At 34.3% G+C, this 17,431-nt stretch overlaps 2 protein-coding genes across 2 annotated transcripts; one reads left to right on the forward strand and one right to left on the reverse strand.

Moving 5' to 3' along the window:
* The first annotated feature begins 2,237 nt into the window (after positions 1-2,237).
* GLYR1 (glyoxylate reductase 1) lies at positions 2,238-9,511 on the forward strand. Its single transcript, XM_086449545.1, has 8 exons — positions 2,238-2,511; positions 3,992-4,102; positions 4,186-4,287; positions 4,630-4,731; positions 6,822-6,937; positions 7,521-7,599; positions 7,679-7,849; positions 9,188-9,511. The coding sequence occupies exons 1-8, from the start codon at positions 2,407-2,409 to the stop codon at positions 9,275-9,277; spliced, it is 876 nt and encodes a 291-aa protein (XP_086305671.1). The 5' UTR covers positions 2,238-2,406; the 3' UTR covers positions 9,278-9,511.
* A 3,891-nt stretch (positions 9,512-13,402) lies between these two features.
* ELF4-L3 (ELF4-like 3) lies at positions 13,403-15,068 on the reverse strand. Its single transcript, XM_086449546.1, has 2 exons — positions 14,800-15,068; positions 13,403-13,932 (listed from the first exon to the last, which is right to left on the reverse strand). Exon 2 carries the CDS (start codon positions 13,900-13,902, stop codon positions 13,576-13,578), a length of 327 nt encoding a protein of 108 aa, XP_086305672.1. The 5' UTR covers positions 13,903-13,932; positions 14,800-15,068; the 3' UTR covers positions 13,403-13,575.
* Positions 15,069-17,431: the final 2,363 nt, after the last annotated feature.

A 17,431-nucleotide genomic window follows, 5' to 3' on the forward strand; every position in this document is an offset into this window, starting at 1 on the left:
AATCGATCTCTCCAAAGGAGATTCCACTTTGGTAATATCTCCATCCAACATTCAAATTCTAATTCTCTACTTTTCTCTAGGTGTCGTTACCCTCCCACCAATCCAACAAGCACCAAATCTGAAATTTTCCGCCAAATCGAGTTTTCCAAACCAGTAATCGCCAAAACGGAGGTGAATCAATCCAATCCAGCAACGATTCTATACTCATCTAGTACAACTGGATGATGGATTTTATGTCGAGAGTAGAGAGGGAGAGATGGATTTTTTGTCGAGAGTAGAGAGGGAGAGATGGGTTTGTTTGGATTTCTGTCAAGTTTCAATGAAACAGAGAGGAGAAGTTTTGTTTAAAAAAAAAAAACAAAGAGAAACAAGGGAAAAGTTGAGGGAGTTTTTTGATAAATAAAGAAACTCCGTTCCTTTAATTGAACTGACGTTTCTCCCCATCTCCCCCGTCCGTTTCTCTCCATCCAACGTATGAGAAACGTGGTTTTCTTATATGTTTTCCAAAACGTCCGTCGAACCCCTCCCTTATATCACATTTCATGACATGAAAATGGGTAGGAGCCATATATGTTTTTTTCACTCGTATCGCGATGAAAAACCTATGATTCCTATCCACTCTCACATCATGAAGTGCAATATGAGGTTCTAGCTTGAGATCACTTTAGCATTATTCATTTTATAATTCATAAACTCAACTTAGATGTCTATTGAGTTGAGTCTAGTTGACAACTCATGAGTCAAATAAAAAAATGTTAAAATTGTAAAATTATTTTTAGATATTTTACAATAAATAAATAAAATATTTAAATTGTATTTCCCAATAAAACATTACATATAATCGAGTAACTCAGTTGAGTTTTTGACTTAATTAGGTGCATTTTTGAGCTACATCGACCAAGTTGACTTGATGATTTTTCAAATTGACTTCACAAGTTGGGTTGAGTCAGCTCAAAATCCATGTGAGTCGACTTGATCAAATTTGAATTTGACTCTATGAGTTTTAAAACTATGCTAAAACTAACTCGGTCCAATGGATAGATTGAGTTTGAGGTTGATGCCACAAATAAAAAATTGTGTTACAAACCAACTCTCTTATTGATATTTTCCTATGTGCAATCAAATAATGCAATTCATTTTTTCAAGTTATTTATTTTTTCTGAGATTATTATTTTTTCGATTTCAACTATTACCAAAGAAAAACAACATTTTCCAATGACAATTCCAGATGTAGCTGTAAAATGCTACTGGTTGGTAAAAAATCGTCAGCTCTCTCTAACATTTGGATTCTCAACGGGTCATATAAAAAAGTGTAGATCCTCCATAATACTTTTTCCTATTATTTATTGTGCGGTGATTTTTTGACAATCTTGATTGGGTCACTTTGAAAATTACTAACACCTCACTCCTCCAAATTTCGGAGCATGGATCGGATTTAAAAAGAAAAATCGAAAAAAATACCTTTTAAAAAATGGAAAATATTGAAATGACAAAAAGTATTTACTGCGATTCTCACTAGTTTGACATGGGATGTGCACATAGCCATAGATTTGTTTCCTCGCGATACGAGTAAAAATCATATATAACCAATGTATGCATGTCCACGTTAGAATTGTGAAAATCACAATAAATACTGTGTCACCCTAACACGACCCTTAAAAAATATAATCAAAGATTTTGAAAGGGAGTAGAACATTATTTATGATACTTTTTTCCTGTCGTTCTCTTACGATGGTGGAGATGCTATTTTGAAATATAAGATCTAACCCATCATATCATATGTAATGATCGTGATTTGGCTTTGATTTGAAAAAAAAAAAGGTTAAATTTTTATTTTTTTTTAAAGTTTGATTGAAGAGTTTGTAAATGAACGATCATTAAACTCTAAACGGTTGGTATTTTGTTGACATGGCAATATCCCAAGCGTCCAAAGCCGCTAGTTGGAAGGAAAAAGTACTACTAGACCAAAATCCTTTCAGAAGCCGGTCTGGTCCAACCGTCGGTTTGATTCGGTTTTCAAATATTATATCACGTGTCCAAATAAGTTACACAAACCAACGTTGAGGTTTTTCCAGCAATAGTGGAGAAATGGTGACGTGGAATCCATCAAACGGCCCTTTTATTTTTATTTTTTATAATGTGGATCGGACGAATCTGATCCTGAAACAAAGATAATGATAAAGACATCCTTATCGTAAATAATATTCAATAACCGGAGAAGATTAAACAATAAAAATCTCACAATCTCCTCCTCGTCAGCTCCATGGCGGTACATGATCACTAAATATTATATATAAAACTTTATTTTATTTATTAAGAAGAGCAGAAGCAGAGTCATCTCCAAGACTCCAACACTTGAAGAAAGAAAAGCAAGGAAGAAAAAGAAGAAGAAATAAGGAGATAAGGATGGAAATTGGATTCTTAGGTTTGGGGATAATGGGGAAGGCAATGTCCCTTAATCTCCTACACAACGGCTTCAAGGTCACAGTGTGGAATAGGACCCTATCTAAGGTACTACACTTCATAACTCTAATTATTCCTCTCTTTATCTATCTATTATATCAAGATTTAAGAACCTTTAATTTAATTTTTGATCATTTGGATTTTATGTTGTTAATAGTAGTTATGTGACTCTTGGATTGGATGATCTATGTTACATTTTTTTTTTTTATTATTTATAAAATGACAAATCATTTGTTGGAGTAAGGGTACATGAATCCATTTTTAACTATTTTGCCCCTTAAGAGCAGCTCCCCACTTGTACCAAAGTGCTTATTCTCATTGGTGCTACTATTGATATTATTTGCATATGCCCAAACCATCTCAAGCAACTTTCCCTTATTTTATGTCCAATTTGATTTATTCATAATTTCTTTGTGTGTGAGTGTGTGTGCGTGCATGTTGATTTAGATAAAATTGAATGGGGGAACCGAACTACATCCATTCAGCTGCTCCAAATTTATTGGACAAGACTTTGACGTATATATAATCATCGCATTATGGGATTTTCCCAAAATTCTTTGGAATAAGGCTTTGATGATCACTGAGTATTGGTTCCAATGCTATTTACTTATTGTTTGGCTTTGCAGATGCATTCATGTTGGCTTTCATTTTGGTATCAAATTAGAGTCCACAATTTTTATTATAAGTAGCCCTTTTGGTGGTTTATCGGATTGGTATAAATTGATCTCAAGTTTCTGTAGCATTTATGTCAAGTTAGCAGGAGTAAAAAAGGCATTGCAGTGGTCATCTGTGACATTACGCAATTTATATACTGAAACAAAGGAAAGAAGCCGAGCTTGACTTCGGGCTCTTAAGTTGTATTTCTTGATTTGAGCTAGGCTTTGTGTTGAGTTGCTTCAACTACATGTTTTTAAGAAATAAGTCATCCAAGTGGGGGTTATACCATCAAGTGCCATTTTTTCATTCTTATTTATATTCATTGTCTCCATCAATCTCTAGTGGCCGATGCTCAGTATCATAAACGGAAAATAGCTTGTATACTCAACTAGGATGTTTGCAGAGAATAGATAGAAACCTGTAGTGAGTTAGATTGATATGCTCAGTTGGGGAAAAAACCAGAAAAAAATGTGAATTTTACTAAAATAGTGTTTGGTTTGGAGTCATCGGAAGAGAAAGCAAAAAATACACACACACACACACGCACATGCACACACACTAAAAATAAGGTTGAAAGAAGACATCACTTGTATATTTTGAAAAATCATATCGAAAATTTTGTTGGGAGCCCGTTGGTGTGACTATTGGTTGAACAAAATATGGAAGACTAACTTTCTGAATGCATGCCAGAGCTGTAGTGTTGATCACTTGGAGCAAGTGTACAAAAAACCTACTCTGAAGACCAAACCTTTACTTTCTTGATTTCTCTTATCATTGATTATGGTGCAAGGCTGTTATCTTCACCAAAACTTATGCTTTGTTTGGTATTTTTCTTTCACACTTCATTATACTCTAAAACATATGAATGTAGTGCAAAGAGCTTCTCGAGCATGGTGCTTCAATTGGAGAAACCCCTGCAGCAGTAGTCAAAAAGTGCAAGATCACCATAGCAATGTTGTCTGATCCTTCTGCCGCACTCTCGGTTAGTGAGAACATTTTTTTGGTGTTTATTACGTGAAATGCTTTGGAAATGCCCACTAGAATATGAGTTTGATAGTTGAACAGGTGGTTTTTGAGAATGATGGTGTGCTAGAGCAAATGTGTGAAGGAAAAGGTTACATTGACATGTCAACCGTTGATGCCGACACTTCATCAAAGATCAGTGAGGTTAGGATTGCATGCTAACGTTGACTTGATTTTCTTTTTCCAATTGATTTCACAATTTTTCCCAAATTTTCGTTTAAATGGATATTATTTTCTCCAACTCTGAATGGATATTATTACTAAGAAGTTTTCATTTAGGGTCAATTTTATGCCTTACATATTGGTTATAACCTAGTTTTGGTTTATCAAATCCACGTTCACACACTTAGTTCTTAATGTGAACTAGAAGAGTTTCTTATCCACGTTATAATTTTTTATCAGTTCTTATTCACGTTATTGTTGAAGAGATAACATGTTTATATTGATTACTAAGACTTGTATGATTCAATCATCTCATCTCTGCAGGAAATTACAAAAAAGGGTGGATATTTCCTTGAAGCTCCTGTGTCTGGAAGCAAAAAGCCTGCTGAAGATGGTCAACTAGTCATTCTTGCTGCTGGGGAGAAGGTAAGTCAATATTCAAGTCTATAGTTCTGCATTTTCTTGCATGCATAGCTCATAGGTTCACCTGTATGCCATTGAAAAATAATGTAACATATTTGTACAGAGTTAGAACGTGGATCATTTTTTCACTTAGGTTTGAAATTCACGTAGGATTTTCCGAGTGGGTGGTGCGTGTAACCGTGGGATTTGTCTCACCTGGAGGGTGGGGATACCAAAAATAAGCCAAAAAAAAGGAGGCGGCTTGCCCTTGCTTGTATTCCCGTCAACTCAACTCTATTATTGCAAGTTTGCTATTAAGAATTGGGTTAAAAATTATGATACACAAAGACTGATCTAACTACTCTAAGCAATGCTTACGAAAGAAATCCATTAAATGATACTGTAGTAATTGACCGATTACTAGTATTCATGACATCCTTTTTTCTAAAAGAATGGAATGCGTCCAAGTTAAGCCCTTGCAGAAAACCTAAAACCTACTCGAGGATAGTACTGAATTTCCTACCATCAGAAAACACTGTCCAAAGCCTGGACAAGAGTTTTAAAATATTTGAAAGAGATAATATCAATAAAAAAAGATAAATAATGTATGTTTCTCATTTACTGAGGTAGAACAAATCATATTTGTATACAATCAGAATGATTAAAATACCCTTCACAATAAACTACACCATAAGGTGAATATAACACCATAATGCCATGATCAAAATATGTGTAGACAATCATGACATTAAAAGCAGCATAGTCCCTAATAAGTTGAAAATTGTGATAACAGATTGAAAGCTTGGTGGAGATAAAATGATGCTAATCTTGAAAGCAAATTTGGTGAAGATATAATAACATGGGAAGGACTTAACCATCGAAGACTCCTTCCCATGTTATTATATCTTCACCAAAATACATGTAGATAGATAAGATAATCATGACATTAAGAGAAGCTTACTCCCTAATAAGCTGAGAATTGTGATAACAAATTGAAAACTTCTTCATCTTAATTTGATGAAGATATAATAACATGGGAAGTTAACTACCAGGGACTTCTTCACAAAAATGGTTGTCCATGATTATATATTTGAAATGAGCATGGTAGACAGGATTCATAGGTATGGTCATTGTGCTACCTATTGGCATCGCAATACATCACAAAAGGCTGCACAAAGATGCTCTAATATAATCACTTAGGTCCAAATTAAAATGAGCAACTATTCACGTTTTCTGTCTCCATGAAACAAGATTAGGTCCATTTGGTACATGGGGGGTGAACTGAACTAGTCTGTGATAAATTTGGGGGTCCAACTCAAAACCAATTGGCCTCAAGAGAAGGCAATGCGTGTCCGATGTGGGACAAAGCACGTGGAGATATATACCACGATAAATTTGGGGTCCAACTCAAAACCAATTGGCAAAGAGTGGAGGAAAATATACACTCAACACTCCCCCTCAACCATAAGGTTGGAAAGAATCGAACCCGTGCCTGTATAGGCCCAAGAAGCTCCCAACAAGCAGCAATCTAATATGTAGGTTAGAATTTGAAACTGTTCTACCGTGAAAAAAAAAAATTCATCATAGCATCAGTCAATAATTTGAACCTGCTCACATGTGAAAATATGCAGACACAAATCTCCATAAATCTTAATTTATGCAACCTGAACTTCAGAATTTGGACCTGCCTTGCTTATGAAAAAAATCATTGTAGCACTAGCCAATTCTTTGATCCTGCATAACGTTTGAAAATATGTAGACTTAAATCTCCATATATCTTTATGCAATCCGAACTGCACCCATTGTCCCACGTTTAAGTTTTCACAGAAATCCTCTAGCAATGGCATCTGCCTAATCCAAAATAGAGAATAAGATACATGTAATTGTGTTCTCAATGTGAAAAAACCATCCACCTACTTTCAGAGACCTTTAACTCCTCGTGCAAGTGGGGACTATATATACATTCTAAACTGTAATACACCCATGCATTTCAATCTGTTCTTTCCTTAATGTTCATTAATATTTCAAATGGAGAGACATTGACTACAAAAATATTCATGTTATTGATATGGTTTGGTGCAAATTTACACCTGGTTGCAAATGCACTAATGCAGGCCCTGTACGAGGAAGCAATTCCTGCTTTCGATGTCATGGGGAAAAAGTCTTTCTTTTTGGGAAAGGTTGGCAATGGAGCAAAAATGAAACTTGTCATCAACATGATAATGGGAAGGTAATAGCTGCTTTTAATCCGAAGATATGTTATGATTTGGTTTGGTAGTGGGGAAGAAAGCTTTCTTTATTTTTTTCTTTTAACAGACATATACCCCCTAAATCTGTATTCTTGTTCAGTGTCTATTCCCATACCTAAACACTTTTTAACACTTTAGTTTGGGTTTATCAATTGAAATGGTTTACACAAGGCATAATTTGGGTTTGCTAAGGACGTGATTAATCCATATTATTATCTTGCCAATTACGTTGTAAAATTCTTGTCATTGGTGAGAACAAATTTTTTTATTCCATTTGTCTGCTATCCTTAAGAAGTTAAAAAATTAGGTAATTGACTTCTCTCTTTTGTTGGGATACCATATTCTATGGCATTAGCTTTTGCAGATATATTGAGTAGTTGTTTTTGTAGCTTATGTGGTTCCCTCCCGTTGGCTTTTCTTTGTGTATACGAACGACAGTTCTGTATATAGAAGATCACCCTTCTCTCTTATTTATTATAATAAAAAGAGTTGTTTATCTACTTTGTTAGATCTTTACTAGCAATCTCTCGTTTATTTAAACAAATAAGTGTTTGATCTCTGTAGTGTGATGAATGCGTTCTCCGAGGGACTTGTTCTAGCCGACAGAAGTGGATTGAGCCAACAGACCCTTCTTGACGCGCTGGTGAGATAGCGGCCTTTGCAATATTTTGAAAAGTTTTGTTAAAAATGGAGCCAACTGTCCAACTGTTTCTCTCTGGCAGGAATTGGGAGGCATTGCTAATCCAATGTTCAAGATGAAAGGACCAACTATGATCCAGAGCAGCTATCCCCCTGCTTTTCCTCTAAAGCATCAGCAGAAGGATTTGAGGTTGGCTCTTGCACTCGGGGATGAGACAGCAACATCAATGCCAGTTGCTGCAGCAGCTAATGAGGTTATACTCTTCTCTTCACCTATATTACTTTTTTGCTTTCCATGCTTTTCAAAATGGACCCTTAAAAGGGGTTGAGTTCAGACACATTGGTTAGCACACTGGCAAGTGAGACACTAGCAAAAAAAAAAAAACAAACTTGCTATATATAGGGTCAGGAAGAATGACTCATGACGTAACACATGATCCCAACTGTTTAGGCACAAAATCCAACAGTTGAGATTTATGCGTATCTTGATAACACATATCTCGTAGATACTTATCCCGAGAATAAATCTCAACCATTGGATTGTGTGTGTAAACGATTGGGATTATGTGTTTTCTCCATGGGTCAAGGGAACCTGAGCCATATATATATATATATATGGGTCCATTCGGGGGACAACATTGGGAGACAAAATTTGCCCTATATGGCTTAAAAGTTTTGGATTGGGCTGATTTTTTTGTGAGGATAATCTCTATGGTGAGTAGATCATTCTCACAAGAAATCAGCCCAATCTCAAACTTTTAACCCCATCCAAGCTGGTTTAGAATTGTGGACCGTTGATTTTTTACCATAAATCTGTAAACCAATCTTGATGGGTTTAGAAGTTTGATATTTGGGCTGATTTTTTGTGAGGATGATCCTCACCATAGAGATCATCCTCACTCAATCCGAAACATTTAAGCCATATAGGATAAATTTTGTCTCCCTAACATTGTCCCCTAAATGCTATCCTATATATATATATATATATATCATCCTCACAAAAAAACCAGCCCATTCCGATACTTCTAACCCCAATTTACAAGTTGAAGAATCGAGGACCGTTAATTTATAAACCACTTTTGATGGTGTTGGGCTGATTTTTTGTGAGGATGATCTCTGGTTCGGAGATCATTCTAAAAAAACCCAGCCCATGTCAAAACTTCTAACCCATATACGTCAAAATTTTGGCTGCTGAACTGGACCCTATATATATTTATATACAATGATAAAGCTGTAAGCAAAATTGTTATAATTTACAAATAATTAATATGTAACATGCAAGTAACAACCACTTGGGTAGTTTCATTTTATATTTCGGCTCGCTCATATATACATTGGTCACTATGCTATACTACATGCAAAATTTGTTAAGACCATCAGCACATTATCCCAATTACTGTGGTTAGCAGCATGACTCCTGTTTCTCTATTTAACTCTATTATGGATCTTCAGTTAAGGCATCTTCCTTAGCATATTTTCTAACTACCTCCATCCATTTCATTTTTTTGGTTTTTCGTTGGGTTTTAGAGCCCTCAAAAGTCGAGTAACATACTTCTCATCATTGACACCTAGTTTATTTTGTTTGAATGTAGGTGTTTAAGAAGGCTAGAAGCTTGGGGTTAGGAGATCAAGATTTTTCAGCTGTGCACGAAGCAGTGAAGGCCCCAGAGCCCTCAAGGTAATATCGACTGGAAATACAACAGTAAGACAGCATTGACACTGATCATGGATAAAACTTTGATTTGAAGTGATCACGTCTGTAGATACTTTACGACTTTGTTTGGTGTGAACTGGATGCTGTAAGACAAAATTTGAAGTACTGAAATTTCCATTTCTTTACTAAAGGTGGAATGGTGCCAAATCTTCCTATAGAGAAAGGCATCTTAGATTTGGACACCATTTACAGTTTGTGAATCCATCATGGCTGTCACTATTCAAAACAACTCTCTAATGTACGTTTGATGGTTTGAGGCCTCTATCTTTGTGGGTAGCAACATCCTCTGGTTATCTACCAAACATGTGCAGGGGAATTTATGCTTTTCCTGATTTTTTATTTATGATGAGGCGTCTGAGCTTACGTCTAGGGGGACCAGAAGAGACATGATTAATTATAATATTACATATATTTTTTTAAAGTTAAATAGAAATAAATTAGTAAAATAATCTAAATTTTAAATATAAACACATGGAAAACATAAAAATTAATTAAAAAAATATTTGGCTTGTCCAACCAAATTAGTGGGTTTGCCAAATTTCATGCTTGGGTTTACTGAACCAAATGTTTTGGTTCATCAAATCCGACCAAAATTTGGTGGATTCATGGTTCGCTTGACCATACCGCAAACTTGTTCTCTTTGAATCGGTTTGTGGTTCGGACTAGTAGAAAATTGAGTAACATAGGTCTCAAATAGTCGGTTTACAAAGATGAATAAGGCCCACGGGCTTTAACATCAACTTCTTATCAAGTGAGAGTTGATATCTCTTGTAAAAAAGCCCATGATGATGTAAATAAAATAAATTAGATGGATCTACACCATTCAATCACAATTTAATTAATAAATTACTGATACTTGGATTTAATTGGGGGTTGAGTTAGAGATTTTTAGCCCAATTAAAAGTGACCTATTTAAGGCTTGCTCAGTGACACGCATGTACTATTATTTAAGAAACTAGATTCCCCAAAGCAGAAGTTCCTGTGTAATGATGGAAATGAAAGTAGCAAAAAGTAGATTCCTCTTCGAATGCAATAAAAGTCTACACTCAGCTGTGTACTTGCATGACTTTAGGCTCTCTGATCTCATCTTCTGGTCCTAGAACTACAACCTAACCTTTTCACATCAAAACTAATTTATTTATCTTCCATTCAAATTCTAATATCACTTTAACCATATATATATATATATATATATAAAATTTACTTAAAAGGGATAAATCAAAATTTTCTAAAAGATGACACATGTGATCTTGAGATACAAGATAAAATGTTGCAATATTGAATCCATCTTAGGAGTGTCATCTCGAGACATGAGGCAAGAAATTGTGATTTTTTTTTTCCCAAACTCATGTTTGGAGTCAGATGCCGAAGGCTCAAAAATTGGAAGTCAAGCATGCAATTTCCAGGCATAATTGTTTAATCAATTCTTAGGATCGTGATGGAAATTCAAGCCACTTTTGACATGTCCACAACAATTATTAAAATGTGATGGGTTTTGTCAACGTGTACGTGTGCCGTTGTGGGGTACACTAAAATGTATTAAATATATCTTAGGAATTGATTTTCGTACACTTAGGGGTACACATTAAATATACATTGAGAAATGATTTTTTTTACAAAAATAAAAAATTCTACTGCACTTTCAATGATTTGGGATTTGGAGTATTTTTGTAGCTACAGCATGGTTTCTATCTCTAATGTGTTTTTATAATCTTTAGAACCAAGAGTAAATATATACATTCTATAAGTTGAAGACATTTTACTACCTAACTTGGTTTATAACATCCCTTTTGCAATAGATCCGACTCAGTTAAATCCATGTGAGTCAGTTTGACAATATCAAGCTGTGATTCTTAGGAGAAATAGGAAAGAAAAGCAATAAAAATTAGGTTGATTTTGATATACCCTTCCAGGTTTTTGTTGTACATCAACCTGGTGACATGCCCCCTTGACTATGGTCTTCCATAAGAGATTAACAAAAATGATCAAAATACCCTCATTTTTAAGCTCTTGCCAAAAATCTTATTTTTCCCCTCCTAAAATCATTTATTTTCGCTTCAAAATATAAACGAAAAGAATCATTATATTCAAGCTGAATATGAGGTGACTTCTTCAATATCTCTAATAGAGATGAGAAGAAAATCGATTAGAGTTTTACAATATCTCTAATGTTGCCGACCCCAAATCTTTGTGGATAAGCTTTATTGTTATTGTACCTTAGAGGACTTTATCAAATAAATTAAGAATTGAAGATCTGGGATTTCAGGGAAAAATCAATAGTTTTTTAACAAAAAAGTAAATATTATAAATAAATAAATAAAAATCAAAGTTTTAAGCCTAAAGATTGGAAAAATTAAAGATGATGTATATTTTAAGGGAACAAAAAAAATCAAGAGTTGTGGAAAAAGATTGAGAACAAGGAGGGTATTTCTTTCCTTCCTATTTGTCTCCCATAAAAGACCATGATCAAGATAATATGACTTCAGTTTGAAAACCCAGGGGGTATATCAAACATACAGAAAAACCAAGAGAGGTAATTTAAATTACCCCAAAAGATCAGGACCCACCAACAATGACACCAGATCAATCAATTTGGAGAGAGAGAGAGAGAGAGAGAGAGAGAGAGAGACCTAAGTAAAGGATAAGCCATTAGAGAAGAGAAGCTCAATCCCATCAACAAACAAAAGGATTTGGGGCCCTTGTACTATTGATGGGGCCACCATTTATGTGTGTATCTGTCTGTTTCTTTCTTGAGACTCTAGTGCTTTATTTTAGAGTGCCTAAGTTAGTCTTTTTTTCATTATTTTTTTACCTTTTTTCCAATCAAGACCATACATTGCTTAGAACAAAACAATGGTCAAAAAGTCCATCATCTTTTGTTAGAGATTCTGGTATTGTGGTTTGTGCTTTAGAACCAAAAGTATAATCCAAAGCTGCTTTCTTTCCATTTGTCTCAGAGCATCTTCACTAAAAAACAGAATTAGCTTTGCAGATTTTTAAGTTCTCTCCACCACACAAAGTGAGATCATCAACAGTTTCTTCTAAGAGAGCAAAAAAGGTTCTGACTTCATGGGAGAAGACTTCAAACAGTATCTATCCCTTAATTCACTTCAATCCTCAACCAGATTTTAAAAAGGGAATCAATCACTTTAGATTGAGATGGAAAAAAGAACAAAGGAAATTGTCAAGTTTTTTCCTCAAAAAAGTAAAAGTTAAACTCCATCAATGGAGAATGATATAGACTTATTTATTTTATTTTTCTTTATTTATTTATTTATATATTTTTTTGGGAGAGACCCAGATCAGATCTCAACCTTTTCAAAATCCCAAAAGGTGTGGATCATCATCAAGACCCACACCTTATTTACTAGTGATGAATGTTTTAAATTTAATTAGTGATTGATTATGAGGGATGTATTGCACACTAGAAAACTATTATTACACACTTATACTCAATTTGGGGTTTTAGGGAAGAGTGAAATTTAACATAAAAGCTAGAGGTCTAAAAGAGGTACACAAGGAGAATCAAGGGATGTTTGTTGTGCCTTGTATTCTGTTGGTGGTATTCTATAGCAGAATGGATTGTACATCAGAGGCGATTTTGCGGGTCCAAATAATTTCCTTAATTTTTTTTTTCAAAAAGGGTGATTTCGTAATTTGAACATACGATGAATTCATACCCAACTCATTTTAGAGTTTCTTTGAAAGAGATTTTCAATTTGGAAGTGAGATCATAACCTCATTTTTACAGAAATAACGAAAAATATCTCATCATTACATGATGATGTAGGCAATTGTTTCAAACCACATAAATCTCGTGATTCTTAATTGTTTTCTTGTTTATAGCTAGATCTAGGGATTCATTCACACAAACTTCTTTCTTAAGTCAGTAAATCATCCATGGATTTGTATTCTTTTCTTTTATTTTTACTGCTTTCGTGCATCGATATGGGGTTTGCAATTTAAAAATCCCAATATTGAAATCAGCAAAATAGATCATTTCTTGACATTTAACTTGATCTAGAGCTATAGCTTTTTTACTTCTTAATGTAAGTCATTTTAGGCCATTCTCTTGCCTTCTAAAAATAGGAGATTTAGAAACAAAAGCACACTTAATTTCAATGAAATGAGACACAATTACATAATACATAGAATTACAATGCAAGAGATACTGAAATCTAATTTATTATGAGAATTGAGATACATAAAGACTAACATCTATCAAATTAACCCAATAAAAGTAGCATGGATACTCTAAATTTCTTGTTACCCAGGCCTAATTCTCTTCTGGCCAGGCTTCCCACTTGAATCCCCCTCAGATGAAGCTTCCATTGATTTGGTGAAATTGGTAGAAAGATCGGCGTAGAGGTCGACGACCCTCCTAATGTTGTTGTTGAGCTCTTTGATTAGACCCACATTTCGGCTAAGATTATCAGGGATTTTCGATTCATGATTCTGATTAATCTCATTGATGAGTAATCTATTCTGATCTAAGATATTTTGAACTTGAACAAAATTCTTTTGGAATGTTTGTAAGACTTTGTTATCTATTTGGGTACCATTGCCAAGGCCTGTAAATGTATCCCCTTCCATGTTCAATCAAAAGTACTCTCAGTTCTGCATCTGAAACACAAGAGAAATCATGAAGGTTGAGTAAAACAGAAGAAGAGACAAGGTTTGCTAGATTTTAATTTTAATTTTAATGGGTACCCATCTTATCTTATCTCTACATATATATACATTAAAAATAAAATAATAAAGACAATTGTGTGAATATGAGAGACAAGATCTGAAGCAGAAATTATGACTTCCTTAGTTCCCTGCAGTGATGTAGATGGGATTTTTTTTTTTCAATGAGATGTAAAGCAAAACTCAGTTTTCATAAAAAAAAAAAAGAAAGTAACTTTTTTCTTCATTAAAAAATCATCTCTTTTTCAAAGAAAAAAAAATGGAAAATTTGAACAGCCAAAGACCAAGAACAAAGGAGAAAAATCAAGATAAAAAAAGAAGCAGAAGAAACCCAATTAATCAAACTGGGATTTTGATTCTGAAATTGCATGTAAGAGGGAAAAAATTGGTGCCCAAATTTTGAAACATTAAATGGAAGATTTGTAGTTGCAGAGTGAGAAATTCCTTGAAATGGAAACCCAAAATAGAAAAAATAATAAACCAATAAAAGGAGCAAAAAATTATAAAACAAAGCTAAATCACTTCTTTGAGAGGAAGTTTAAAGAGATCATCTTGGGAAAAAAGAAAAGAAAAAAAATTACAAACATTATCTGAATTCAAACAAAAACAAAACCACAATCTTCAAAGACAAAAAATACCCATTTGGAAATATTCTTCAAAATGATGAAATCGTGATTTTATTTTAAGAAAGATGACGATTTTCATCAACCCATAGATTCATAAACACACCAAAGAAACAAACAAACTAACAAAAATAGAAAAACCAATCTCTTCTCTCATTTGTTTTTTTGGGTCTCTTACCTAGAAAAATCTGAAAAGCAAGCAAGAGAGAGTGGGAATTCCAGCGGAGAAGTAGAGGAGATCAGCGATTTAATCGAATCTCCTACAAAGTTACAGAGTCTGAGAAATCTAATCAAATATATATACTAAATAAACAAAACATGCAGATTTTCCGACCCCTTCCCTCCCTCTTCTCAATTATTCTCCACCTGTAATATTTAAAAGAAATCTTAGCTATAATTCTCTTTATACGTCTCCAGTGTATGAGAATGCTAGTAATGCCACGTATCCCATTTTTTTTATAAAACCAAAAAGTGATAAATGATTACTAGCCGTCCGATCTGGGCAAGGTTTAACCTTTCTAATGGTAATCCTGGCCCCTGAGCTTGAAGACTATAAAGAAAATGAAAAACCTCAGATAAGGATCACTTACAAAGAAATTAGCAGGAAGAATATGACACGTGGCAGTGTTAGGTGTTACAAACACGCAAGACAGGAATTCTTAAGTTTTCCCTTCGTGCAGTATTGTCGTCAGCTAGGACGTACTATCATCCCTAAGTTCAGAAGAATATCTTCGTGTCTGCAACACACCACACGCTTCTGAGGACATTGGACGGGTGGATTACTAAGGAAGACGTTCATCCTTTCATCTCAACCGTACATTTTGATTTTGATCCTCAAACGTCATTTGGCGTTAGAAAAGAGCAAAAAAATATTCCCAAAAGCTTTATTTAACTACTTAAGGCCAGTGAAATGATGACACGTGTCTATCAGGTTCGGCAAATCTATAGGCTTGTTTCCGAACCTAGGAACTTCTAAGCTATCCAAAAAGGGACGCAGCTTCGGGTCCTACGTGGGTCCCACAATCACGCCTCCTGGCTGGTTCTGTACAGCCTATCACGTTGAAGTTTACACTTGACCGAAACTATCGGTACCTGGGCAGAAATTCTTTCCCACATTTTTATCTAAATACCTTCAATTATTCTCTTAATTACAAGACTACCCTTATTAATGTAGCCCATATTGAATTATTAATAACTTAAGTTCAAAGTCAATGATAAGCAACCACGTTTAAAACACGTTGAGTCGACCTGAAACTCAGCTGAGTTGGATTGAACTTCAATTGATTCGGTACGGTCTAAGTCAGATTGCAAACTCGAAGGAGCTATGTTTTATGTCTTGTATTTCTAAAAGATATAAAATATTTATTATAAAATAATAGAGGGTAAGTAAAATTGATATTTCATCGGGACCCTGCACATGTCTTGAGCAGGACAATGACTATGAGAGTAGAGAAGTGATTGACAAAGGCAAGTGGTACTCATAGCAGGCCAATAATCCAAACGTGTACGGTTGGAGGACAGGATAAGAATAGACCTCTGCCCTGATAACAGGGCATACTACAACAAGTGTGTACAGACATATCTCGGTTTGTGCATATCTGACTTCGAAATCCCAAGATATTAAGAGCAAAAGGGGAATAATCCTAATTTGGATAAAAACCCTTCGATCATGGGATCCCCCGTAACCAAATCTCAAATTTGAAAGGATCAAAGAGGAAACTCATTTCTCTAAGAAATCCTATATAAAGAATGGAGGAACAAGAGAGAAGGATCTTTTGACTCCTTCTTGACTCGAGCTAGAATCCAAATAATCTCTTCTTCTGCAATTCTAACTTGATCGTCAGAGGATTATTGGTAGGTATCATACTGATGTCATCACAAAGGAGTAAGAAGCATCTTGGCGAAGTAGCAGAACTGAATAACCTGAGGTAAACTTGGATTTTCTTCTATAGAATATATATTATGTTAGTTGGATTTTTCCAAGGGTGTGAGTGAACTTAGTCGAATAGAGTTTTGGATTTTTAAAAAAATAGAATAATAACAAGTCTATAATTTCTCTTGACTCACTATGTAGGAAGTTGGAAACCTCTTCTACATGACTCGTGAGTGAACTTAGTCGAGTAGAGTTTTGGATTTTAAAAACATATAATAATAACAATTCTATAATTTCTCTTGACTCACGAGGAAGGAACTTGGAAAACTCTTCTACATGACAAGTACTATTTTAATTTCTCAGCAAATTGATTTCTTGGAGAATCAGGACGCACAATCTAATGGGACCCAAAAATATATCTACCATACAAAAACGTTTCCAATTATGTTATTATAATTATTTTGATATAGATAATATCTTGATGGGCCCTTGAATGATGATCTCATTGTGATGTGGATTGGAATAATTAGGGATGTTATCAAATTAGGAAAAGTTCCTAAGCAAATAGAAAAAGAATACCCTACATTATTGAGGAGTTTTAAATTAAAGAAAGTATTTGTGATTTAAACATTAAAACAAAATCTATATTTGGTAAAAATAAGGGTAAATTTAGTTAATCTTAGAATTTGTTGCCAGGCTAGGGTTTTGGGGGTTTAGTATATAACCCAATTTGATTATATGGTTGTTACACCTATAAAGAGAGAGATGTAAGTTTTCTAATTACATGAGTTCTTTCGAGAAAAAAATTAGATTGTTATTGAGGATTTAACATTTACTCATGATTTGTTCGTTTTTCATCTTATGAATTTTTTTTTATTTAAAACTTTGATTAATAAATAATTTAACATCATTTTAATATAAAGTTAGTAGAAAATTC

This window comes from Akebia trifoliata, chromosome 8 (assembly GCF_017979445.1).
Source record: "Akebia trifoliata isolate Shusen 1 chromosome 8, ASM1797944v1, whole genome shotgun sequence".
Taxonomy (NCBI): domain Eukaryota; kingdom Viridiplantae; phylum Streptophyta; class Magnoliopsida; order Ranunculales; family Lardizabalaceae; genus Akebia; species Akebia trifoliata.

Coding starts and splice junctions, on each gene's coding strand:
- GLYR1 (XM_086449545.1), top strand. CDS start 2,407: ATGGAAATTGGATTCTTAGGTTTGGGGATAATGGGGAAGGCAATGTCC. Junction 4,732..6,821: donor TTCTTGCTGCTGGGGAGAAG/GTAAGTCAATAT, acceptor GCACTAATGCAG/GCCCTGTACGAGGAAGCAAT. Junction 7,850..9,187: donor TTGCTGCAGCAGCTAATGAG/GTTATACTCTTC, acceptor GTTTGAATGTAG/GTGTTTAAGAAGGCTAGAAG.
- ELF4-L3 (XM_086449546.1), bottom strand. CDS start 13,902: ATGGAAGGGGATACATTTACAGGCCTTGGCAATGGTACCCAAATAGAT.